Source organism: Theobroma umbraticum, unplaced genomic scaffold (genome assembly GCF_002168275.2).
Source record: "Theobroma umbraticum cultivar Fairchild unplaced genomic scaffold, ASM216827v3 scaffold_67.0, whole genome shotgun sequence".
NCBI lineage: Eukaryota > Viridiplantae > Streptophyta > Magnoliopsida > Malvales > Malvaceae > Theobroma > Theobroma umbraticum.
Genome location: NW_018397262.1, coordinates 559,700 through 586,768, shown reverse-complemented (window position 1 = coordinate 586,768; position 27,069 = coordinate 559,700). Strand labels below are relative to the sequence as shown.

General features: G+C 34.2%; 2 protein-coding genes across 2 annotated transcripts; one reads left to right on the top strand and one right to left on the bottom strand.

Annotated features, from left to right (window-relative positions):
- The first annotated feature begins 6 nt into the window (after positions 1–6).
- On the top strand, positions 7–1,901 carry LOC110419606 (ubiquinone biosynthesis COQ9-like protein). Its single transcript, XM_021432701.2, has 5 exons — positions 7–71; positions 703–864; positions 962–1,133; positions 1,257–1,330; positions 1,430–1,901. The coding sequence occupies exons 2-5, from the start codon at positions 709–711 to the stop codon at positions 1,514–1,516; spliced, it is 489 nt and encodes a 162-aa protein (XP_021288376.1). The 5' UTR covers positions 7–71; positions 703–708; the 3' UTR covers positions 1,517–1,901.
- Positions 1,902–11,224: 9,323 nt separating this feature from the next.
- On the bottom strand, positions 11,225–26,764 carry LOC110419019 (ARM repeat superfamily protein). The gene is made up of 14 exons (XM_021431884.1): positions 26,037–26,764; positions 21,920–22,024; positions 21,450–21,560; positions 20,597–20,779; positions 19,762–19,888; positions 19,059–19,120; positions 18,852–18,938; positions 18,367–18,453; positions 16,774–16,887; positions 15,203–15,331; positions 13,760–13,822; positions 13,039–13,200; positions 12,816–12,934; positions 11,225–12,611 (listed from the first exon to the last, which is right to left on the bottom strand). The coding sequence occupies exons 1-14, from the start codon at positions 26,526–26,528 to the stop codon at positions 11,651–11,653; spliced, it is 2,802 nt and encodes a 933-aa protein (XP_021287559.1). The 5' UTR covers positions 26,529–26,764; the 3' UTR covers positions 11,225–11,650.
- Positions 26,765–27,069: the final 305 nt, after the last annotated feature.

Here is a 27,069-nt window from a genome sequence, read left to right as displayed (position 1 = left end):
GTGCAAAAGAAGTTGGGGTTTCTCCTTCAATCGTTGGATCTTTCCCCCGAAAAGAAGCAGCCCTTGTCGAGGTAATTTTTGGGGTGAACAGAGTTTCAACTCTTTTTCCTGTAAAAAGAAAGTTTCAATCTTTGCATAAGCTCTGTTTTACTCTGTTTTTTTAATCTTTCATTTTTATTTATATGTCAAATTATTCTTTAATTGTGATTGTTATCAGTTGCAATATGGGAATTTTAGGTAGGGAATTTCAGATAAACCGTAGCATGAATTAATTGGTCGAACAATCTCATACTAGTGTTTATTGTCTTTTTATTGCATGCTGTCATGTTTCTCTTGTCCATGGCAATGGGTTATTCAAAATCAATGTGAAAGTATTTTTGGAGGCTGTTCTTCTAGGAAGGGACTAAATTTTGGTTTCTCTTTCCTGGATCCTTAATTTGGTTCTTCTCTATACTTTGTTTAGACCACTCTGCTCAAACTTTGTCTTTAAGATTTTAAACTCTATTTCTTTTGGTCTTGTATTCTCAACTTGGTATATCTTGTTGTATCCACCAAATGCTGGTTTCCTGATGCTCAGCTATTGATTAGCTGTAAGTATAAAGATCTCACTGTTTGATGCATACTTAGCTTTGCTAATTCCAGCTAGTATGATCTGTTCTCCTTCATTTTTTGACAATGACTTCATTTCTTTTCTCTCTGCAGTTCTTCATGGATGACTGCTTACAAAGGCTTATTGATAGAATTGACTCCGGAGAGGAATTACAAAACTTGATTCCTAGCCAGCGTATCTCTAAGCTTGTAAGGATTCGCCTAGAAATGCAAGCGCCCTACATATCAAAATGGCCTCAAGCTCTCAGCATTCAAGTACCAGTTCTTATACCTTTTTTCTTGTTAAAGTACTAGTTTACTTTGTCAAAGCCTTCACTCTTCAAGACAATTGTTTTCTAACATTCTTTTGTAGGCACATCCATTGAATGTTTCAACAAGCTTTAAGCAGCGGGCAATGCTGGTTGATGAAATCTGGCATGCTGCTGATTATGAGGCATCTGATGTAGATTGGTATGTGAAGCGCACTGTCCTTGGTGGGATATACTCAACAACAGAGATTTACATGCTGACTGACAGCTCGCCAGGTTTATTTCCTTTTACCTTTATGTGATTACTTTGATGTGTATACATCTTTGTCTCATCAGTGACTTTCTTGTGGAGATGCAACCTTTGAGATAGTATTTTATTTACTCACCATTTTCTGGCAGAGTTTCATGATACATGGCTGTTTTTGGATGATCGGGTGAAAGATGCTTTTGATCTGAAGAAGACAATCCAGGAGGTGGTTTTTCTCTCCATTCCTTTTCCTTTTCCTTTTTAAAAACTTTCTGTAAAAATGGGAATCTGTTTTAGAATTCTAAATGACGTGACATTGTTACAGGCAAAGTATTTGGCAGAAGCTGTTGGTGCTGGAATGGGGAGTTCTTTGCAAGGATTTGTGAGCAGAGTGCTTCGGAGAGGAAATTAAAGTTGGGATGGTTCATGATATTTTTATAACTAGCATCAGTCTCAAATTTCTCTCGATGAGCTATTAAAACTAGGAGCTCTCACAAGTTAGTTGGTAGTATTTTGATGGACCCTCAATGGCTCTCAATGTTACCATGGCCTATATGCCTTGGTTGTAGCCATTGTTTGCCAGAGATTAGGTTTAAAAATATGTTCCTGGCAAGGGTTTTAGTGCTTATACCAAATACCTGACAATTTTGTTAGCATATTCGTCTTGTTGGCAATGTGATTACATTAATTTCTTTTGATAGATGCAGGCACGCACAATAATCATTTGTTAACAGGATCTTGTTCTTCACATGATATATTATAAGTTGTTGATAGCTTAAGCCTGTCATTATGGTGTACTCGAATTGTGAACTTTTTAAGATGTTCTGCCCTTTGTTCAAGATCCCAAGGGCAAGTCCAATCTCAAACTCGACAAACTTGACTTGATCCGTGGGAAAGTTTATGCAGGAGAGTCCATGCGAAATGAGGCTTGCTTCTAGTACGACCAAAACTTCAGGCATTAAGAGTAAAAAAGTGTGAAATTTTGGCGAAATATTTGCATCGGTTGTTATTTTCTTTCATTTGTAACCTGTTGGGGTTCTTTTCCAGAGGTGTAGTATTGTTTCCCCCTGTTTAACCAAAGCCCCTTCTCCGCCCAGCTGATAAACAGATGCCCTTTTAGATTGACTTCTCGATGTGCGAGGGCATTCCCCAAAAGCAACCAAAAGTTAGGAATTTTAAAATAATCAAAATACTTGAAAAGTTTTTGTACAAGAATGTTTTGTTTAATTTAGTCTCTCTATTCAAAATTATAACAATTTAATTTTTTAATTTTAAAAATTATTTCAATTTAGTCCTCTTTATTAACATCTAATTTTGTCATTAACAAAGATGATGTCAACGCTGACACTGGTATGTCACATGATTGACTGGGCACTAATATGCTAATGTGCCAGTGTTTAAAAAAAAAAAATTTATCATATCATAGCGATTAAATTAAATAAAAATATAGAATATAGAAAGTAAATTGAAAAAAATATTTAAAAAATATAAATATTTAAGTAGATGATAGATATATTTATTAATAAGTTAAATATTTAAGTGTAAAAGATTTATGATGTTAAAATATATATAAATATTTTCTTAATTATATGATTCTAGAATATATATAATAATTTATATTTTTTGCAAATTTAAGTTTGAATTCTCCTTCGATAAAAAAATTTCGAAAAAAATTTTATACTTAAAACAAAATTTAGATAAATAACTTACATTATATTGGAATAAAATAATATAAAAAGATTAAATAATTTTTTTTGTTTTATTTTTAATAGTATAAAAATTTGAAATTTGTTTGACTTAGTTTTTAGCTTGAGCTGAATTCAAATTAGCCAAATAGGTTGATTTAGTTACAAATTTTATAATTTACAAATATCTATTCTTTTAGAATTATTCAACCCTTAATTTATCTTTTATTTAAATTTACTCAAATTTTCTTATAAAACGATTTTATTTAAGTTTAAAAGACCACAATCAAATTTTACCAAATTTAAATTTAAATTATTAATTTGGATCTAGGAAAAATTTGTAAATACAAAATAAAATGGTACAAATAGTTACAATTATATTTAACTCTATCGGCCATAAATTTAGTTTTTAATCCAAAAAGTTTCAACTTAAAAAATATAACCTGAAACATTAATCAAAATAAAAACATAAAAAATTAAAGTGGTGGAGTAACTCAGATTCTATGATTGTAATAAAAGGTTCGTCATACTTATATTAAGCAAGTTAGAATGAAGAATTAATCATCGCTAACTTTATATCTCCCTTTTTCATTTTTTAAAAGAAAAAACTAAATCAACCTATTTTGTTTATTTGAGTTGAGTTCAAGTTAAAATTAAGTCAAATAAATTTCAAATTTTTATACTAGTATAAATAGAAAAAAAATTATTTAATTTTTTATATTATTTTATTTTAATATAATGTAAGTTATTCATCTAAATTTGATTTTCGGTATGAAATTTTTTTCAAAATTATTTTAATTAAAGGAGAATTCAAACTTGATTTTTGCAAAAAAGATAAATTAATGTACATATTCTAAAATCAAATAATTAAGTAAGAAAATATATTTTTTTTTAACACCATAAATCTTTTACACTTAAATATTTTGCTTATTAATAAGTATATCTATCATCTACTTGAATATTTATATTTTTCAAATATTTTTTTCAATTTAGTCCCTCAACAACTCGATTTTGTTCAATTTAGTCATTGTACTATATATTTTTGTTCAATTTAGTCTCTATGATGTGGTAAATTTTTTTTAAAAATTTTTTTGATCTGTCACGTGACACTAACAAGTGAGCATGTCAGTGCCATGTCAGCATTGCACGTCATCATATTAGTGCCACAAAGTATTGCCATGCCATCATGTTGCTGCCACATGGCACACCATGTCATCATGTTGACGCCACATCATTAAAATGTGTCATGTCAACACCACGTTAACGTTGACATCATCCCCTTTAACAGTAAAATTGGATACTGTTAAAAGGAAGAACTAAATTAAAGTAATTTCCAAAAAATAGGGACTTAATTGTTGTAATTTTGGGTAGAGAGACTAAATTGAACAAAATACTCTAGTACAAGGACTTTCCAGATATTTTGACCATTCTAAAATTCATGCCAAAGTTAACAGCATTGACATTTAATTGTTCTCTTATGCTACCTCTCTATATTAGATATCTTGTACAAGCCAACCTCTTATATGAATCCTCCATTTAATTTCTATTCATAATTCTATATTCCAACTTTCCCAAATAATTCCTCATTAAAATCCCAATTTTTGTCAAGGTTAATGGTCTATTATTCCATCATCTTACCATCTCTCAGAAGTTCATATATAAATTTTTTACTAGTGCTTTCCTTAATGTAGGCCTGTTTTGGTGGTAATGATGTTCCACGTGTGCTTTTTCTGAGCATAACGGGTCATCCATGAAACAAACATGCCATGGCTGGCTTCGGACAAAAAGACATCTACTTCGGAGATAAAGCACAAACAAGGCGAGGAATCCTCAAATTGAGTTACCATATTGATCATGGGATAGTGAGAGACTCGGAAGCTATGGAGACACTTTGGGGGCATACATTTGATACGGAGCTCAGAGTTACTATTGAAGAAAACCCTGTCTTCTTAACTAAGGCTCCATTAAATCCTAGAATTAATTGAGAAAAAAAGTGGTAGAAATCATGTTCGAAGCTTTTGATGTCCCAGCAACATACACAGCTATTCAAGCAATCCTATCCCTCTAGGCCAGTGGTTGAACCATAGGTAAATCGATTTTCTATTGATGAAAATGTAATTATCCTACATATATATGCTATTAAGGTTTCTTGCTATTAAACAAATGGGGCTCTTAAAGTTGTTAGACTTTCCTATATTATTGAAAATTTGAATAGTCTAATTGAAGAGTTAGGCTATAGCATTGACATTGGCCTTCAAGATGTACAATTTCTGGGTTCACCTGTGGTTAATACTACATGAATACTTATATGTGGCCTTTTCCAAGAGTAATGAAGGAAAAGATTTATTTGTTTCTATATTCAAGACAGAATGCTAATTATTGAATATAGCGTTGGAAGAACCAGGTATTTAAATACTTTTGTCAAATGACACAATTCTTGGCATGACAATAAGTTAGAAGATATTAGTGGTGATGGTAATATAAGTCTGATTTAATTGTGAACCTACTTTTGATTTTTGTCTAGTACAACAAAATTTACGTGAGTGCTATTTTATGAATGAAGATGAAACTTCTTTTATGTAACATTTAATTTTATTGTTTCTTTTCATATTGTCTACAAATTTGGAATGAAGGACATTAATTATATAACCCTTACATATGATGTCTTTTTGCAAGCAGTTGTCTACTTGTATGGAGATGGTTGCAAAATTCAAAATCGATCTACAACTATTGAAGTACATCAATTGCTTACGACTCTTATAATTGTATTAGTTGCGTAACTTTGCATTTTATATTGTGATATTCGTTGTTAATTAACATATGTAAGTGTGGAGGAAAAGTTGTCTTTATTTTCTTTTTTTTGAAAATTGACAAATTTTGAAAATAGAAAGAAACAATTTGCTCACCCTTATTCAAGATTTACAAGAAGATTCTTGTCTGTGACAAATAAAAATCATTGCAAAAATAACATTAGCTTTACCCCTGCACAACCATTTTTCTTGGTCTATTTTTAAAGTCCAATAACTTACAAGAGCAGCATATACAAAAATCCCTAGGTCATTAACAAAATCCATTCTAGACTTGAAAAACCCGATATCCCAAACTACATTTTCTAGATCAAGTAGAGTCATCATCTCAGCTTGTACATGCATAACAAAACAATACAAAAATTATTGCAACAATGCAACCTCCCTTGCATCAAGTTCAACTCTGTTCCACAAAAATTTAGGCTAGCATCCATGATGTCTCCATAAATGCACCACAAACTGATATTCACTTAAACCTTTTTTATTCTTCTTCTTTTCAATTCTAGTTCTATCTACCATCAGAAGAATCAGAAGAAAGTACATGCTAGAATTATTCTTAAACATTGATAAACACCTCAGCATGTTGAGCCCCTACATTGCTTTTTTTTTAAAAAAAGAAAGGAATTTTAAAATTGAGGAACAAAAGTTTATCTCCAAACTGTACAATTTGCAAAACAAGCTCCTGACTAAGCCAAAACATATCCAAGAGCTAAAATTTCAAGGTGGGGCCTTATATACTCAATGCCTATACATACCAACACCCCCCATTTTATCTTCAAAAATATTCAAGACCTCATTTTGGAGCAAAACACCTTCCTTTGAGAGGCTATTAGCAACGTAGTTTCTCTCCCAAAAATGTGATTCACCTCCCATTTGTTTTGTCCATTCTTCATCTTTTCAATGTGAAAAATCTACTTTCGGAATTTCCATGGTGCTTAGTTGGTGCTTTAACCCATTTTACTGCATTTTTAGAGTCGCTTTAAATCACAAGGGCATGGGATAAAGCTCACTTGGAAGGTAAAAAAGATGAGAAATGACTCCTTAATGGCTTTCAATTCCACAAGACTAGTATCGCCCACTCCCATAATTTAGAGAACACTGCTCTAATCTACCTTTCTTCATTACACAAGACCCCTTACATTCTCGTTTCCCTATCACACCCTTAGGCTGCCCCATCAAGATTGACCTTTATCTCTTCATGTCCCGATTTGTATCAACCTTCCACAAGTCTATCTTTCCTCGCTTTTGTCATTATCGGTCATAAGGTTTCCATATGTGTTAAGGACAATCCTATACGCTATTGGTCATTTTGCTTTAGCCCATATTGCAACTCTGAGTTTACTTTCTTCTTATAGTTGGATTGCATTCCAATTTTTCCCTCTAAACATCATGGCATTTCTATGGAGCCATGTAGACCATACAATTGCATGGAACCCCATTTTCTAAATATTTTGCTCTCCTTATTTTACATTAGTACTATTCCACCATCATTAGGCATACCCCATTCAATGCTTCATTCATCACACCATCTCATCCACACACTTCGACTTTTTTTGCAATGAAAAACAAATGTCTAATAGTTTCTAACTTATTTTGACACAACACACATTCAGTAAGGTCATTGGAAAGTTTACCTCTTCGAACCAACTCAAGCTTAACTGCTACCACCATTCGTACAAGAGTTATAAAGACTTTAATTTTGAAAGGAATAAGGCTAACCTATATATCTTTCCATGGTCCTTCCTCTGTAGTGTTTGACCACATCACCTCTCTACAAAAGGATTTGACAAAATATTATCTGGAAGCTGATCTGCACCAAACCAATGTATTATTAAGGTCCTTACTTAAGTGATACTCTTCCACTATGGATCTGAATTGTTTCGAGTAACCTTCCTTCCACCCAAAAGGTTTTTCGTCGAAGTTCAACATGCCATTCCCAATTCTCATTATGCCATTTTTCTAAATCATTGACACCCCTTTTTTTTTTGTTGCTAAGGCAAAGACCTTTGCAAATCTTTCTTTGAGGACTCTCCCCTTGATCCAACTCTTTGTCCAAAATCATATGTGTTTGTCATTTCCTACAAACATATATAAGTAGGGATTAACTTGTATAAAGTAATCGTTAGTAGGCAGTAATGGTTTAATAATATTTTTTCACGTTAAAGAGCATTCCTTTTTGGTGTTTATGTTGGGCAGAACGTAAAAGGGATTCCTTCTAGTCTTCTTTACTATAACTTTTCTCCACAAACTATCCTTTTCCCTCTCGTATCTCCAAAACCATTTATTAAGTAACATTTTATTTTTTTATCTCCAAGTTAATGATACCCAGGCCCCTATCATTCTTATATCTGCACACCTTATCCCACCCAATGTAGTGGACTTTACGTTTCTTCTCCATTCCATTCCATAAAAACCTCCTCTCAATTTTTTTGAGTTCATTTTTAATTTTTTTAAGAATCGAAAACAAAGACATAAAGAAGCTATGAAAACTTGCCAACATTGATCGAAGAAGAGAGATCCTCCCCCTGATTGTTAATTTCTTTGCTTTTTATCCTACAAGTCGAGACTCGAATTTCTCAATGACTAGTTTTCAGACCTTTGTTAAGTAAGGCTTGGACCAAGTGGCAGCCTCAAGTATTCCAAAGGTAGCTCCCTTACCTTACAAGCAATCAGATTCACACGTCTTTGAACCAACTAGTCTTCAATTTCCATCCCTATAAGACTACTCTTTCAAAAATTAATATTCAGACTTGACACAAGCTAAAGGCATCTCAGGATTCTTTTCACATTAAAGAAGTTCTCAACTTTAGGTCTACAAAAAACTACAGTGTCATCAACGAATTGCAAATGAGAAATCATAAGTCCATGTCTACCAATAGGGATCCCTTGGCATAAATCACAAACCTTGGCCTGGTTCATCATTTGGCTGAAAGCCTTGACAACAATGTTGAAAGGAAAGGTAAAACTGGACAATCTTGTTTCAACCCTCTTTTCATCCTGAACAGATTAGTTAGGACTCTATTAACAAGAACCAAAATGTTAGTATTAGATAGACACTCTATAATCCAAGTCCTCCAAATCTCCAAAAATCCCATCTTAGCCATAATGAACTGAAGGAATCCATAATCCATACAGTCGTAGGCTTTTTCAAAATCAACTTTAAATATAAAACTTCATTCTCTTTGTTTCTTTATAGAATCAATAACCTCATTTGTGATTTAAGGCACAGTCTATTAATTGTCTTCTTTTAACAAAAGTAAACTATTTACCAACTATAACCTCCCCAATAACCATCCAAAGCCTATATCCAAAAGTTTTGCCACAATTTTGTATAGAATCCCCACCAAACTGATTAGCTTATACTTTGTTATCTTACACGAGTTTTGGACTTTGGAGATCAAGGTAATGGAAGAACTACTAGCACTTTGTTCCAACCTACCCATCATAAAGAAGTCTTCTTAACATCTCATCACTTTCTCCTTGATCATCGAACATTTATTCTTAAAGAAAATAAAATTGAAATCGTTGAGCCTTGGAGCCTTGTTCCCATCATAGCTATAAAGGGTGGTGTTCCAAAGTTCTTGCTCAAAAAATCTTTTAAGCAAAAATTCAACTACACTCGAACTTAACACCTTAAATTGACCATGGAAATCCTTAAGTGGGAAGACCTTTTTACTTTTATCAAAACTTTGCAAAGTACTGTGCTACTGCATTTTTTATTTCATCTAGTTTGTTATACTTGACATCTCCAATCTTCAACAGTTGAATAAGGTTATTTCTCATTCGGGTAGATGCCATAATGTGAAAAAAATGAATATTTTGAACACCCTTGAAGATCTATCTCACCTAGACTTTTGCTGCCACTATCTTTCTTCGATTTTGTAGAGGTCCCAAAGTTTTGCTCTCTTATCTAACATTACTTGCTTAATATCCAATCCTACATTTCCCTCATGCCAAGACTCATTAAGATTTTGTAGCTCAATCTCCAACCTCATAATTCTATCTTGTATATTTCCAAAACCCTGTTTTTGCCACTTTTTTAGCACTAGCTTAAGTCCCTTAAGTTTCTTTCTAAAAGATTTCATTCGTCCATTGCTCTCACTTGAGTTCACCCAATTCCTCAAACACTGTTTTAAAGTTCTTCTCTTCAAGCCAATAATTGAAGAATTTAAATGATTTTGGCCCTTGGTCCACCACTCTTGACCCTTAGATAATTGGATTATGGTTTGAAATAGAAATAGGTCAGCACTTTTGGATCAGATTTTCCTTTCCATCAAGCAAATTAGTGGCTACAAGAAAGCTTTTAATTACAGGGTCGATGTTGCCTTAATTGATTTGCTTAGATTAGTAGGTAAGCTTCCCCTTTACTAACTTGTAACTGATAGCTGATCTAAGCTTCCCCAAAGCACTTCACCTAAACCACTTCACCTCCTCTTCAATAATATAGACCCTATTGCCTTCAACTTTCACTCCTTGGGTAGTTTTTGGCCCTTAACTACTTTTCCTACCTTCAATCCTCATCTTTTCTCTCGAAACCATATCCTTAAAAGACAACCTTGGATCTCTATTATTAGTTTCATTCTTGTGCGGCGCACATCGGAGCCTTCACCGTTTCTGCCCTTTTGTGTTTATTTGCCACCTTGACCACAAGGAATCTCCCATCCAATCGGATAAACTGTCTCATCAAAATGGCTCTATTAAAATTCTTCCACTGATCAATAATGGATAAAAGAAAATTTTGTGACTTTTTTTGTTGATTGTCTAAGGATGAAACAGTCAATGACAATCCTAAACTTATTGAAGAAGACCTTCAACTGTTTTGCATCCAATCGTGCCGCTAATATTATTGACAAAGGTTGTGAAGACTCCTCTTCTCCACCTAGAGATATCAAAAGTCACAAATCTACTATCTTTTTCAATCCCATTTCTCCTAAAAACCCCATCCTTTCCTCTACTCGTCACCCTATAAGAATCCCACTAATCGCTTGCTCTCACTCTTTTAAAATCTAGCTCATGAGTAGGCTCAAAAGGTTCTTCACGATTGGTCTCAAATTTTACTCAAAGGCTTCTTCTCGGTTTCTCTCTATTTTTTTCTGCTTTCATGTCTTTTTTTTCCTGTCTCGAAAACCTTTTTCACAAATATGGGAAAGTTCAAGATAGACCTCCATTTTTAATGGTTATGATTTCTAGCAAAGGTATGCTTAAATCCAGCATGAGAAAGCCTTAAGTAAGAGGTTCTCACCAGCCATGACCTTGAATTGTCTTTCACTAAATCCAAATTCTGTTGAAAGACTGACTTTAGCTAACAACAATTGAATTAAATATTAAAGTAGATTATCTATATGCCTTTGACACAATTTATTAAGAATAAACTGATTAAAAGTTACTACTAGTTATTCTCCCTATGTCTCTAGATGCAATATTCCCTTGAAAATAAAAAATTCACCTATTATTTAAACATCACATCAAACAGCTGTTATTGCAAATACGCCTTATCCTCTGGTAATCACATTCCTTACAATTACGTTACATTGTAAAACACTAACACCTTAATTCAAAAGCTGCTACAAAAAGCGAGGGAATCATAATGCCTTAAACACACTACTATTAATCAAAGATATAACAAAATTAAGGACTCAAAAGATTTCAATTCCCTTTATTAATTAGTTCCACATCAAATCACTGACATGTTTCAAGAATTACAGTATGCAGCTGCAGATATCTCAAAAATAGTCAAGAAACTGTGTGAGAAACAACATTACTTTAAGAGAGGTAAATACAAAATTTTAAATATAAAAAATCATGTATCCTGTTGATGGATCAATTACAATAAAGCTACAAACAAGCCCACAACAAAGCTATAATATAACAAACAAAACCATCTCCACAAAGGCCACATGACTATCATCCCAAGATGAATAAATTTACTTTCAGGCTCAACAGCTTTTAGCAGAATCTGGCAAAGCTCTATACAACGTGGAGATGGCCGTTATATTCAAGGCACCTTCAAGATCTCGTCTTTTGCGTTGCTCTAATAAAAGCAATACTCACCTATCACAGTAAATCCAAAAGAGGTGGCTGTTCAGGTGTTGGTTTGGCATGGCTAGCCCTTGAGGTTGAACTTCCTCCCCTTCCTCGGCCTCTTCCTCTACCCACAGCAGTTGACGGCGGTGGTGCAAGTTTTGGGGCAGCCTGTTCATTCTTGCTAGAACCAAATATAGACCCAAGATCTGTTGATTTATGATTACTGTATGAAGGAGTCACTGAGGCTGAAATTCCCTGGTTCTGTTTCATGAATCCAAGAGAGTTCTGGAGACCCCCACTGTTCAAAATACTTGCATTCAAAGTTGCACTCCCTTGATTAGGTCTTAGTAGCTCCTGAGAGTTTTGGTTGCTGAACACCCAACTGTTGCTGCTGTCCGTTTGGTAGCTCTTGTTGTTTGGGGTACTTGTGATAGAACTGGATCCATAATTGTTCGTGGCTGGCCCCTTGGTGCCATTGTTGAAGGCCCCAGGACCACTTGCGGTAGCACTAGGCCGTGGAGGCCAGTTTGCAAAAGGATCTAATTCATCAAAATTTATAGGCGATGATATTCCAGCATTTAATTGCTTCTCACCATTGCCTGACTGTGCAGTAACACCTGAAGATGTACGTGGAGGCCACTCAATGTCAACTGCAGGGCAAGAAACAGAAGTTTGCTGGCTAGATACAGTAGATATCATGGAAGACTGTGATTGTCTGGCCGCTGATTGAATTGATTTATCACCCAAAACAGAGTGAGTAGATAAGTTGCCGTTGGAAGGCTGGTAAACACTGGCAGGGGCAGTGGCAGTGGCAGCTCCTCTGGTAGTAGAACCCCAGTCCTCATCCCATGCTGGGCTGCTTTTTGCTGAAGCCACAGTTCCACTTGCTTTGCTCAAGGCTTGAGACTCAAGCCCATTAGCAGTAGCAGCATGTTTTACCTCTCGGATTCCAGAATCAGTTAAAGTAACCCCCCGGTTTTCTTCTATCTTTCTGAGTTAAAACAAAACTAGAAATCACAACATCTTCAAAAGAAAGTGGTAAAATAATAATAGTACGACCGACTATTATCATTCGGTAAATGAGAGAAGAAGAAAAGAAAAAATTCATTTTCTCCCATGAAATCATGCAAATGTAAAGAGAAATAGGTTCTGAGGGAATTCAATGGGCATATATTTGGCAAAGTAACTACAATACCTGAGAATATCCTTGACAAAGAGCATATATTTGGCAAACTGCTGAACATTCAACTGTTGGGCAGTGAGAAGAGGTGTGAGTAGAGGGAGGACATGCTCTGCAACGAATTCGACTCCATACTGAGCAAGATGAATAGGGAAGACAGTTAAGAGCTGTAAGTCACCGAGAGTTCCCAACATACCAGTGAAATACAACTTAAGCAACTAAAAGACAAGCCCATTACCTGCTTGAGGATTGAGTTCGAAACCCCTAGGGTACACATAAGAGTGGGAGCAGAACGATCAACAGCCGTACAACGTTGAATGGTTTGCAAGACATCCAGCACAGCATGTTTATCAAGAGTGTGAACAAATTCCCCTAAGCATAGCAAAGCACTCACTCTGACCTGCCCAAACAAACCAACTAAGAGGTTCAGAAGAAACTATCACATTTAGAGAACCATGGAAATATAAATAGAGTAGCTATGTTATTTTAAAAGGTACTTTAAACTGCTTTAATTTTTTTTTGTTTTTCAAAATGCCATGAATTCCACACCAACTTTGAGAAACCGATGTATCTGCTGCTTCACCCAATTCCAATGAGTATTTTGAATTATAGAGAATCACAAGAAAGAAGAAGTTAGAATTTAGATGTCTTCCTAGAAACAACAATGAAGACACATTTCACATGCTGATTCTCCCTTATACACCGAAATTTTACGAATTCTTAGAGGCACATGCGTCTTTTGAGGAAACTAGCTGGGAATATACACAAGGAAACCTTAAGTTTACCTCAAGCAGCACTAACTAATGTATATGAAGCAGACCAATTTATCACAGACGGCATTTTTGTAATGGGTGATATGACATAGCAGTGTTTAGTCTTATCATTATAACTAACAAAGATGCATCATTTATGACTATATAATTCAATATCAAACTAACTAAAAAAAAATGCATACATACCGCAGCAACTGTTGTTTTAAGAGCTAAGCCATGAACACGAGGCAGAATGGCTTGCTTCACAAGCTGAAGAGCATAAAAAATAATTTGAGACATAAAGTTAACAACTTTAACATAAAAACTATCATCAGGAATATAATAGCCACCAAAAATAAAAAGCAAAAAGAACTCAGAACATATGGATGAAATATACAATGTAATTGATATCGTACTGTCAAATCCATATTTCACATTATATAATTCCCATTTTAAAACATGAAATTAAATAAATAAAAAAGCTGCAATGCACTGCAAAGTGCTTAAAGATACTCAAACAAAATCCACTATGAGGCAGAATAACTTGTTTCACAAGCTGTAACGCACAAACGATAATTTTAAATAACCTATTGTTACTTGTTAGTACTCTCCATCATATAAAAATATCAGCAAGAATATAATAGCTAAAAGGGAGAACTCAAAACTATAAATTTAGACCATGCTTCTCTTTTGAAAGATTATTTTGATAAAAAAAAAAAAAACAAAAAGGAAGCTAAAGTCCACTATGAAGAAGTTCAAGGTACTGAACATAACTTATGATAGGTTAAGCATACATTATTATTCCAGTAAGATGACAAAATGGAGAAGAAACTCAAGCTATGCAGGAGTAAATTTATTTTCCCCAGGGATGAACCATCAAAAGTAAATTTACAGATCCAGCATTTATGAGTTGAAGAACAAAATTTAACCTACTAAAAAGTTCTTAGATATACTGGGAATTTTTATTACACTCTATGGGCTGTGGCTTAAGAAGGATTTTGTGACACAAATCAACAATATTTACAGCATTAAGTTACTCATGAAGATAAAGAAAACATGGAAAAATAGAAAGCTTCTAAGAAAAATGCACATCCATAACAATGAGAAGAAAGAGAACAAGTTGGTCAAATGTTGAGCAATTAACAAAAACTTGGGCACAATTACTCAAGAAAAATGCCAAACTGCAGGTCAAAATTGTAGGTTTTGGTCTCTTGACCAATCATTCCTTAAGACAACTTCACATTTGATTCAATTCAAATCCATAGGCAATGCAGCTAAAGCTGTGATTAATAAATTTATACTTTCCATCTATTGGCAGAAGAATTCAACTTATCTTCTTTTAAAAGCCAAAAATGAAAAACAAAAAGGTGAGACCTAAGTGTGAGATTCATATATTCCTCTTAGTATCTACTCTAGGGATAACTTACATCATTCAACAATCAAAATGTACAAATGAATTTTTCCCCTTTTTCTAATACCCAATAACCAATAATAGTCAAAAAGAATTAAGCAACATTTCTAATTCTCTACCAACAGATACGCAGCCCATTTATGATAAGTGTTATTGCATACAACAAAATATAGAGAAAGTAAATTCTGAAAATGACAACCCATTTAAATTAAAAAATAATAATAATGCATGGAAATCACCTGCACATCAAGTTGCTTGGCAAGGAATACAGATTTTTTCAAAACTTCCTCTTGTATGCGAGGATCATTGTCATCATAAGCTCGAACAAGCATGGGCAAGACATGGGATACTAGGTGCTCCGGACTTGTCTACAGTAAAAATGGAATAACTATAATTAAATGATCGAGCATGATTCATACTGAAAACCAGTCACTGAAGAAAATGGGAGACACGATATTGCCATTTCATACTATGTAAAGAAGCCTTTTCAGCAATTACTACATAGTGGAAGTGTAATGCATAAGCCCAATAAAATTGGATGGGCTGTCTGAAAGCAATTATAATATCAAGCTTCTTCATTTACATGAATTTCTCTATGTTTCCTGAGATTTTAATGACCAGCTAGTTGATAGCAGTAAAAAGATAACTACCCATAGAAATCTAAGTACACATTATGCACCAATAGGTCCTTTTATCTGAAGAACATAGATTGGACAGATATTGAATCTTTTTATTCAGTAAAGTACCAGAAGATTTTAAACAATGATATTATTAAGGAAGAATCCCTCATAATGATATCAAATGTTTATTAGTACTTGAAACATTAGTGACAACAAGAACTTGTAACCTAAATAAAGCTCAAACAAACAGCCAATAAAATAAAGGAGGATGGGGGCAGTGAGCAGCATGCAAAGATAATTTGCATATTAAACTGCTTAAGATTTTATTTTGTTACTTACTAGTTCTATGTTCTAATTTCGAAGTATTAGGGCTCTGGGGTTATATTGGGTAGTTCGCATTTATATTAGGGCATAGGATCTTAGTTTGGGTTTTTTCTTATCCTATTGGTTTCTGTTTTAAGTTAAGTTTGTTAGTTGTCTATTTGGAGTATAGTTGAAGTCCTAATTGGAAGAGATGTTCTATCTATTTTAGGATTAAGGGTGCTAGGAATCTATATAAATCAATGTATTCTTTCAATTGAGATATAAAATTATTATAAGAGAATTTCCAGAATTATGGTTATCATGATTTTTGATGCAATCAACCATAGGTGTGACTCTTAAGGAACACTTTGTTTGAAGCTTATGATCTTTTCTTACTTCTTTATTTTCTGCTGCAGTCAACCTTCCATTTAACTCCTAAACCCTAGATGTGAAGCTTAGCAATCTTTTCTCATTTCTTTATTCAATTTTCTTTCTTTTCTTAACAATTTCATATCAGAAAATAAACCCTAACCACCTAGCTCTGCTAGATCACTGAGTTTGAGGAGACTGCGGGCTTGGAGAGGGGGGGATATCCAAGAAAAAACAAGAGGAGAAAACTACACTCAGCAACCCATATCACTGTAATTGCTTTCATGAAATTCAAAAAGAATGGCACACCCAAAATAGTCATTAAAGTACAATATGAATACTGTCCCAAACCAGATAAAGCTACTTCCTCATCACTTGCATCCAAATCATATAAATAGCAACTTGTTCATATTCACAAACAAAATTACACCACTCCATCCTCTAATTATGTTAAAAGAAAAAGAAGGAAATTTTGACCATTTAGAGCTTTCTTTCATTGAGCATACTACTTTAGTCACCTTGTTGATAATAAGTTCTGCATGCTTGACCAGCAACAGCAAGGTCTCTCCTGCAGCAGTGCTCACGACAGGCACAAGAGCTGGCAATGTAACTAACTCAAAATCATTTTTATCCTACAAAACATTTCAAGCAGTCAGTTCATTGCTTGAACAAGATAGAAAAGTACGATTTTACTAGCTAAAACCATAACAGACAATTGATATTACATGTGGACTTACCACTTGATTCACATTTTGTTAACAGAGAACAAAAGATAATTAAGAGAATAACTTCCACCACATTACCCAATGATAAAGCTCAAAGAAAGTTCAAATAGGTGAAGGACAGGTGCATGACTGCAAGTCAATAAAATGTAGAACAAATTTTGGGGAGAAAATTTAAACATGGTTTAACATTACGGTTGAATTATATTTGGCATTCGATATATAAATGTTAAATTCATTGAAATTACAAGCAGCACAAGAGATCATCCAAATGGCTCTAGCCATCATAGAATGATGATTTTCAGCAACATTGAAAGAAACTACCATTTTATCATCTCATTTAAAATATAGTTAAATAAATTAGCAAGTCCTAGCCATTTTATTAAATGGAATTTTGTGTGTGCATGAGTTGGTCTGTGAAAGAGAGAGACGTGAGGTCCACAGAGCTAGCACTTGTTAAATCTTTGCTATATGTTAATTTAAAAATCGCACACAGAAACACTATTAAAAGATTTTAAAATCACACCCAGAAACACTATTAAAAGAGACCTTGCTTTTACTCAGAACCAGGAACATGGACCTAATAGAGCACAAAGAAGCTTTTTCGTGTTCCTTTATAGCTCATGCTTCAAACCTTAATATACTTATTCAAACGTAAACTACAACAATTATTATATATACTACTCCCTCATTCCAAATCAAGTGTCCACTTTTCAACTATTAACCTTAAAAGTTGTAAAAGTTAAAGAGGGGTCCAGCTAAAGTTAGTATTTCAGTGAAGGGTAATATTGTAAAAGTGTTTTCCATCTTGGGAAAGTAGACATTATTTTGAAACATCCTAAAATAGTAAGGTAGACATTCAATTTGAATTAGAGAAAGTAAAACTTTACATCCGTAACATATATTTAAGCATTTATACATTTACATCATACATGTCATATTTCATAGTTTTAATTCATTGTTTGTTGGTTAGACAATTTAAAAATAATTAAAATACCTTATTTAGAAATGAATTTTGTTCAGTATGAAAGTATTCAGTAGGTAGCACAACCAATTAAAGGAAAATAAAAACTTGTTGACCAAGGAACAGCAGCAAAGATAGAAACTCAGACTACGCATTATATCTCATAAAAATAATAGTGGTTGGTTGCAGAAATAGAGCTTTGATTAAAAAGGAAATGGTTAATCACTATTTAGAGTGAAAATATCTAGCATGTTGAAGGTACCAAAAGACATTCCTTGATTAACAACTAATCTAGAAAGGTTAGCGTGAAGACACTTTCAAAGGCCAACACCATTTCCAAACAAATATTTTGCAATTTCAATTGCAAATAATGAAAGAGGCACCGTGTTGATACTCCAAAACCTCATTAATAGAGAAACAGGTACCTGTGACTCTGCAATTGTGAGAACCATAGGCAGAATCATTGGCTGCATTACCAAATTCCGTAGTTCTGCACAAAGAGGCGGAAGTACCTGCATGTAGAAAATCTTATTCACTTGTTTTTGTCTGCCAAAGCAATTGATAATATAACTGAACCACTAGGATCTCCTCATTGAGCTTGATGTACCAGAAATAGCAACAAAAAAGGAATGGGATACAGAGGATACTTCATGATCTAGAAGAATATCAAAAACATCATTCCATGAAAGAGAAAGAAACTGGGAAGAGGAAAGGAGAATACACACATGAAAAAACACTGTTAAAATCAAGAAAAAGTATGTTTTCCAATATTTCTTCAATAAGAATCTCAAAATCCTCAAAGACATCCCCGTGTTTACTAACTATAATGGTACTTCCAAATTAAATTTCTACTACACACTAAGCAAAATTTAGGAACACAGCAAGTAGATAGTCAAGTAAAAGCTCAAACCTTATAGCGCAACACACGGGAGTCAAAATCTTTCCACATATCAGATAAAGCTTTTAAAAACTCAGACTTCTGCATGTTATCTCTTTCCTGCAAGGAAACAAAATTGTCACCCAAAATTTAGCATTTTCACAGAACTTATTTCAAGCACATTACGGATAGATGACTGCATTTAGTGACATGCTAAACAAGCAAAATCGAAACACATACAAGCATGTGGTCGAGGAAGCGAAGAGCACGCAACCTAGTATCATCCCGGAAAAATGGAGAACCTGCAAATACAATACATAAAATTCAAAACCAATAAAATAATTCAAAAAGTAGAATTTAAATGCCAGTTCAGTAATAAATGTGAAACTGACAGGGTTTTCACGCCATTTAGCCTGATTTAGCTACACACAATCCAAGTTAATCATCTCTGCTATTGGTGTCAAAAATAGATACCAGCGAGAGAGAGAGAGAGAGAGAATATAAGACCATCTAAGACGAGAAGAGCTCATAAATCACGAAGCAATCAAATATTTGACAATAATGGACCAAGCGTTTCATTAAAAGACAAAACATCACAAATCCAACTGAAAATTATGTTGAACATCTAAAATGCCCCACAACTTAAATAGGATAGCTAAAACAGAGCCACTGCTTTTAGAGAGGCAGTTCATATTTTAAGAAAAACTGCAATTTAAATGCATGTTTAATTGCTCTCCACAACAACTCCATGTTCACTCAACATGCAGTACAACTTTGGTAGAGGGATGATCACAGCCCACAACATCTTCTTAAAATTTTTTAATGCAAAATAAACTTGCATACAGGAAACAAACTCCGTTATTGGAAAATCTTCTCTTTTTTTCCTTATTTTTTTTCTGACATACCAACAAAATGACAAGGTCTACAAGGCTCCCCTTTTTACCAGTAAAATCCAGTGCCGATGGCCTGAAAGATTCATTTGCGGAGAGCATCCTCTGTAACTCATGGACTAATTCTGGTGGGATGGAGGAGAAGGCTTCATTGGATAAGTATGTCAATGTATTCATATACTGCAGAAAAAAACCACAAGAATCAACCACTAGTACTTTAAAATAGAATTAAAAAGAGTATAAAGCAGTGAGGCTGAGATATGTTGATACACTAACTCTATTATGTATTTTACACCCCAAACAAAAAAACAACATATTATGACATACAGTAGTTATGTCTAGTATGCTGCAAAGGGACATAACTACAGCATGTTCATTTGACCTTGTTCAGTTCCTAACAATCTTTGACACACACTTGACTGATACGCATGAGGGGACAATGGACAGTATGTTTATTTGACCTTGTTCAGTTCCTAAGTCCCCAAAACAATCTTTGACACACACTTGACTAAAATGCATGAGGGGACAATGGACAGCAGTAGAACATTCTCAGTGAAAAAAGCTTTGGGATTTTGACACATGCCTGTTTGAAACATTGCCAACATCACCACAAAGCAATACCTGTGGCCAAGTTTGCTGGGATAGGAACTGAAACAATAAGCTGGGTAATGAAAGGACACTTATGTCAACACTCTTAATTCCCAAAATTCAACAGTAATAACAATATGTGAGGCATCACCAATACTATCTCAGACAGAACTTTGCTAGAGACAAAGCATCACTACAACAGACTATTAAAGGAAAGCATTTTTTTAAGTTTAAAGATAAGAAAAACTGGATCAATTTATGAGCAATGGTAAAAGGATAAAATTTTAAATTAGTAAGTACCATCTTGACATTGTTGTGGCAGTCGAACAAAGGCTTTCGAGCAATTAAATGGTAGGCAAGGCAACCAAAACTGAAAATATCAGAAAAACATCCAGTTGAAGATGCTTTACTACGAACCAATTCAGGTGCAGTGTAATTCAGTGAGGGCTGAAGGGGCATGACAGAATCTTCAATATCATATTCCTGCACAGACCATACCAAACCAGAATATATAGCTAAATATTGATCATCATTTGAAACATAGCAAATTCATCCATCATACTGAGTGCTTGATAAAACATCATAAGTAGCATATTCATATTCGAAATGAAATCACCACATAGCAAACAACTCAAAAACGAAAAAACACAGAAGAAAGCAAAAACCTGGAGAGGTGAAAGAATATCACTTAAAATGCACAGAGAAGCATTGATGCCAAGGCTAATAAAATGGTTGAAGAATAGAATTAAAATGCCATTCCAAAATGCACAAACAGTAAGAAATAAGTAAGATAATCATGTACAACCATATACTGCATCTATAACAAATCACATTAGAACATAAAAATACACATAACATGCATATCCATATTACGAAGGCGAACTAATCAAAGACAGCATAACATTAATCAAATTATCATAGAGTGAACTAGTAGAGAAAATGGATTTTTCTTTGTTTTTATTTCACTTGTTTTATATTTCCATTTCAGTCATTATCGCTTTTTTTCTTCTTGTTTTTTTGGTAGGGGGAGAGGGGGAGGGGTGTGGGGGGGGTTACAAGGAGTATTGTGGCTTGAACCTAGGATATATTCAGAAACCCCCTCCACCCTTACCACTTGCTGCTAAGCCCTTGAAATTTCAAAAGTTTAACTTACAGCATAGTGAAAGGCCTGCACATTAGCTAAATCATTAGAGGCCTGATCTGTTGAGATTGCAAAACCAAATCCACCAAGCTTCCAAGCTCCACTTGAAGTAATCAAAATATTCTGCAAGGTACAACTCAGTCGTTAGACACACATATGTGGCAGTTCCCTACCCACAACGATCTATCCTGTAGTCTTAAAGGCACATCAATCTCTTTTCAACAATCGAGAAAAATGGAAAAAAGTAAACAACAAAGCCAGGCCTAAAACCTTCAAAGAGTCAAAAGGGACAAAATGTTGAATAATCATAAGGAAGAAGAGGATAAAACACTGCAGAGGACAGCCACTAAACTGTCACTAGTTCTTTATAACAGCACATCAAAATAATTATGCAGAAAAGGGAAACAAAAGATTTCAAATATCAGTGGTCCTGTTAGAAGAAATCAGGAAACAAATTAAGCAGAAAAAGGTAAAGAAGTAACCTCAGGTGATATAGCCCGATGAATAAGACGTGCATTGTTATGAAGAAAATCCAACGATTCTGCAATCTGAAGTAAACCATGCTTCACCTCCAACAAACCCATTTCCTGCAATGCAAAAAAACTTTAAGTTTGCTATAATTATAAAGGGTATGATAATGAGGACATAACATGGTGGCATATAATACAAGCACTCATCATACGTTATGAATCTTCAAGAACAGCTTTTTCATCTTATAAAGACATGTCAAATATAAGACACATGCATATCTAATGTTGAAAAGGAAAAAAAAAGGTCAATTTTCCAGCCTAGCAATAACTCAATGTGTATGAGGGCATGTTCAAATTGTAATGAAAGTACATCTATAATATAATGCAGGAATACAATTAAAAAGAGTTTGCAAGTGAATATCTAAACTCTAATACAGGGAAATTAAGAAAAACTAAAAGCAAACATGCTTTCATACATATACTCTCATGTCTTTGCCAAGGAAGAGAGTGGCTCGAATGGGGACAGAGGCTAAACAGAAAGCTCTGGCCAAGGAATGCAGTGAGCTTAGGTTAGGCTTTTCCTTGGAGATCTGGCTAGCTCGTCTGAGAAGTTGCATCACGATTGATTGTGCTAGGTTGCTGGCTTTCAGATTGTGTTAAATAAAAAGCAAACCTAAATTTATTTTAAAGCTATGTTATTCCAAAATATGGCCAATCAAGATAGATTCTTTTACATTAGTTTATTTTATATTGACCAATGAAATAGTGGCACATGTAATTCCACCATGGGATTTTCCATTAATGTTACATTTGACCAATGAAATAAAACTTTCCAACCTAGCAATAACTCAATGTTATTGCAATGTTTTCATATATAGGCAAAATAAAGGAGAGAAAAGTGAAAGGGAGTAAAATTTAAACCCTTATCCTATTTGGAAATTTTTCTTAAAAGGGAGGAATATAGTTTGACAGTAAAATTAAACCCCTCAAAATGTCACTTTTTAGAGTCCCCCAAAATCAAAAGGATTTGAAAGTATTCACTTTAATACTCTTTTCTTGTCATTCCCTTTAAACCATTAAACTGTATTTTAATAATAATGTCAAGATGGATTATAGTAGTTGTAGCCCATAAACCTACAACTTACCCTTCTATTCTCTCCACTTTGAGAAAAAGGTAAATAATTTTTTTTTACTGCTCAAACCCACTCTAGTCATCTTTCCACCCATTCACGCTAATCTCTTCACCCCCAAACTTTCCAACACATGTGGATTAAGGTAGAGACCAAATGGAAATCAAATTTTTGGACATATAAAATACATCCCAAATTCCTCCTTTTTAGGATGGTGAAAACCCAAACTGAACTTCAAAGTAATGGCTCTGTTTGTTTCACTAGAAGTTGACTTTCACAAGTTCATTTCTGCACTTTCTGACATTCGGGAATCAGAAAATAAGTTGGTGAACAGAAATGGACGTCGAGTCACTAGAAAAAAACCTCAAAAAGAAAAAGGAAATTTTCTTCTTTCTCTAAAAGCAAAAGACAATTTCCTCAAAGCCCCCAACCCATCAACACCTACCCAAACCTTCCCTCTTTGCAGCCCAACAGCCAAACCATCCAAATGTAGCAACCCATCAACGGTGACCATCAGCAAAACCTCTGGTAATCCCTACAGGCCACGATTCCAACTAAACCTCCACAATCTCCTTTTCTCCTTCATGGTGTCCCTTTCCATCTTTAAACCTCCTCCACCAGAAAATCTCCCTCTTCCCATTCCATTGCCAACAATAGCCTTCCATCAAAGACCAACAAGTTGCAGCAGTTGAGGCTCCGCTGTCATTAGACCTATCGGTGGAGACCCATCGACCCAATAGATAAACAAGGAATGGACAATGTGCAAAAAACATTTACCACAGCACTTGATGAACTAATGATAAAAATTTTGAAGTAAATCTTACCTATGCAACTTTGCTCATTGTTTTCAGAAAATGACTAAGAAATAATCCTACTCAAGGCATGCACCATTTTTGGTTTATATAGTTTCAGATTGTTTTGAGTTCATTTATTTATTAATCTTTTCTTCATTCTAATTTTATGCAGCCATCAAAAGAATAAAGAAACAACCTCTATTCACATTCATTAATTCATTTCCAACTTCCCTATATTCAAGTTGATTGATTTTGTTTGTATCTCATAATAGTGGAGATGTGAAGAATCGAGCTTGAAGTTGGGATAAAGACAAGTCCACTAGCCTTTTTTTTTTTTTCTTTTATGGGTTTTGAATTGTGGCTAGTTTCAGATTTTGGATGGGTTTTTTCAAATACTATATTAACTTGTACATGATTTTGGAATTATTATTGTCAAAAAAATTACTAAAATAATTCTAATTTCTAAATCAGAAAATAGTTTCAATAATGTCATCCAAACAACAAAAACATATGTTCTACAATGTTATCCAAACAATAGAAAAAAAATAATTTTTCAAGAATAACTTGGCATTTAAGGGCTAAGAGTAAGACTAAGTTTTAAACCAATCTACACCTTTACTCAAGATTAAAATCATCAAAAACTCAAATAATCTCACAAGCAAACATTTCCATCTTCATTACAAAATGCGCTGTCCCTCTACATATATCTGTGAAAAAAATCAATAAAGTTGATTTTTCCATAAATTCTATCAAGAAGCAAGCATTAATGCAGGTAGCCTGAGGAAACAAGCTTTATCTAAATTATTACAACTACTAATAACTTTCGCTTGAGCTTTTTGTTCTTGATTTCCCCAAAAGTACATTTCAGTTTTTTGAGTTTTTGCTACAACAAATTGATTATTCGTTTTCTTTCCTTTTGCTGACATAAAAAATTCTTTTTAATATTCCTCCTTGAAAGTCAAGGGCTACAATTAGGTTTTTTTTTTTTTTCTTGAATGACCCTGGGGCAACAATTATGGGTCTGCAACAAAGAAGTCATGGTCCATGGACAAAATCTTATTGATAGTTTTTTAGATCATTGATTCAATTCTTCACTAGTTTAACCAGTTTATAGCAGCTATAAGTATTGGTGAATTTCTGTTTTGCTGAACAGACACTCATTATATCCCAATCCAATGATTTAACCTTTTCCCTAAAGTTGCTTATGATTGCTAAAACTTAAAGATTTTATCCCCTAATTCAATCTATAATTAGTAAGCCTTCCCTATCTCCATCTTGTAATTGCAGATTTAATAGAGTTCTATGATGACATAAATTATTGATATGTTTTTGATGAACTTAAATACATATTTTTGGATATTTCTCAGTAAGGACTATAAACACATCTGTCAGCGTAGTTTCTTATTCTCTTCTGAAATTCTATCGAATCTACTTTTCTTATCCCCTTAAGACCTTCTAAGCATTGCACATATTTTCTAATTGATTCCACCCTGAGAACCCCCAAATTTTCAACTAAACCTACTATTCTACAAACAGGCAGGGAAATTTGCAGCAGCCTGTTTCCCCACTGCCAGACACATTTTGCCTCTAAATACAGGAATAAACTAAAATTGGACTGTGTTTGACCACCAACCACAACCCACTTCAAAACTTGCAACTGAAGATATTCACTCCTAGTCCAAACTGACACTTCTTCAATTTTAACAATTGTGCTTCTTAAAACTCAGATACTTCCAAAACGCTGTTGATATAAAACAAAAGAAATCATACATTGCCAAATTCTTTTTTCCTAAGCAAAACACCCAACATTGCTAAATTATCTATGTACCCAAATTCGTATTGAGCATATCAACCAACTTCCAAATATATATGTAGTAAATTATGTAGAAATCACCATTCACCACTTAAAGTAAATCTACTGAATTGGATAAAGCCACTCTAATTCCACCATCATCTACCAAACTGATCCTAAAGAACTACATCACTGAAATAACCATTCACAGTATTACCTAGTAGTACACAGACTGGTTTGCATATATGGATTCACACATTTGGATCACCTAGAAGCATTTAAGGTTCAACCATTGATACCAAGCAATGGCGTAATTCAAATGCAAATTCACTAAAAAAAATTACGGGAAAAAAAAACCAAGGAAAACTAAAGCAATTCAAATTCCATCAAGAAAAAGATAGGGGAGCACGTACCATCCCTTGGAGGTCCTTAGGGACCTTGGCAACATTCTCGACATTCCCAAGCGCATTAGCCACCGACGCAAACAACGGCTCGGTAACCATCGCCATCGCGTTCTTATTCTCATCCAAAGCCTGGACCACGTGGACCACTCCCGGATGCCTCAGCCTAACCAGCCTCCCTGCATCCGCCCGTATCAAATCGAAGAACGAATCTTCTGCCACCTTGGACAGCCCCGCACGCGCGCGTGCCTCCGACAGCACCTTCTTGTCCAGCACCCACACGCACACCGTGGGATACTGTTGGGGACGCGTTCCGTCACGCGCCTTGGCAGAGTACAACTTCCAGGCGAGCCCTGGCCCGGCTGAGCCGATCTGATCAAGGAGCTCGTAGTCCTGGAGAGCTTTGGGTCCGGTAACCTCCTGCACGGTTGTTTGTACGGTTTTCTCGATGACCGCAGCTGTTTTGGCCAAGGCTTGGGTTAGGGTTTTCATGTTGATCGACATTTTTGGTATCTGCTTGCGATATGCAGAAGGAAGGAACAAAAACAAATGAAAATATTTAATATAAATTTGGTCAATGAATAGAAGAAAGAATTGAAATTAGGGAGAAGGAGGAGGGGAGGTGGAAGAATTGGACTCTTTCTTCCTTTGGATCACAACCGATCCCTCGCATTCCACCTCTCTCTCAACTTTCTCTGATTTTTGCCTTCATTTAATTCGCTGTTTGTCGTCGGTTAGTGCCTTTTTTTTAAATTTTGTTGATGTTTTCATTTGATATAATATAAAAAATAATTTTTAAATTATTTAAAAAAATTTAAATAAACTTTTACATTTTTATTTTAAATAAAATAATTTTTTATATTTTTTATTTAAAATCAAATAAATTTTTATCACTAACAATTAATTTAGTTAAAATATTATTTATTATTTTATATTATATTACGTTAATATTATATATTAAAATAATATAATTAATTATAATATAATATATTATAGTTAATGATAATATGATCATGTGATATTTTTTATTTTTCAAGTTAAGATT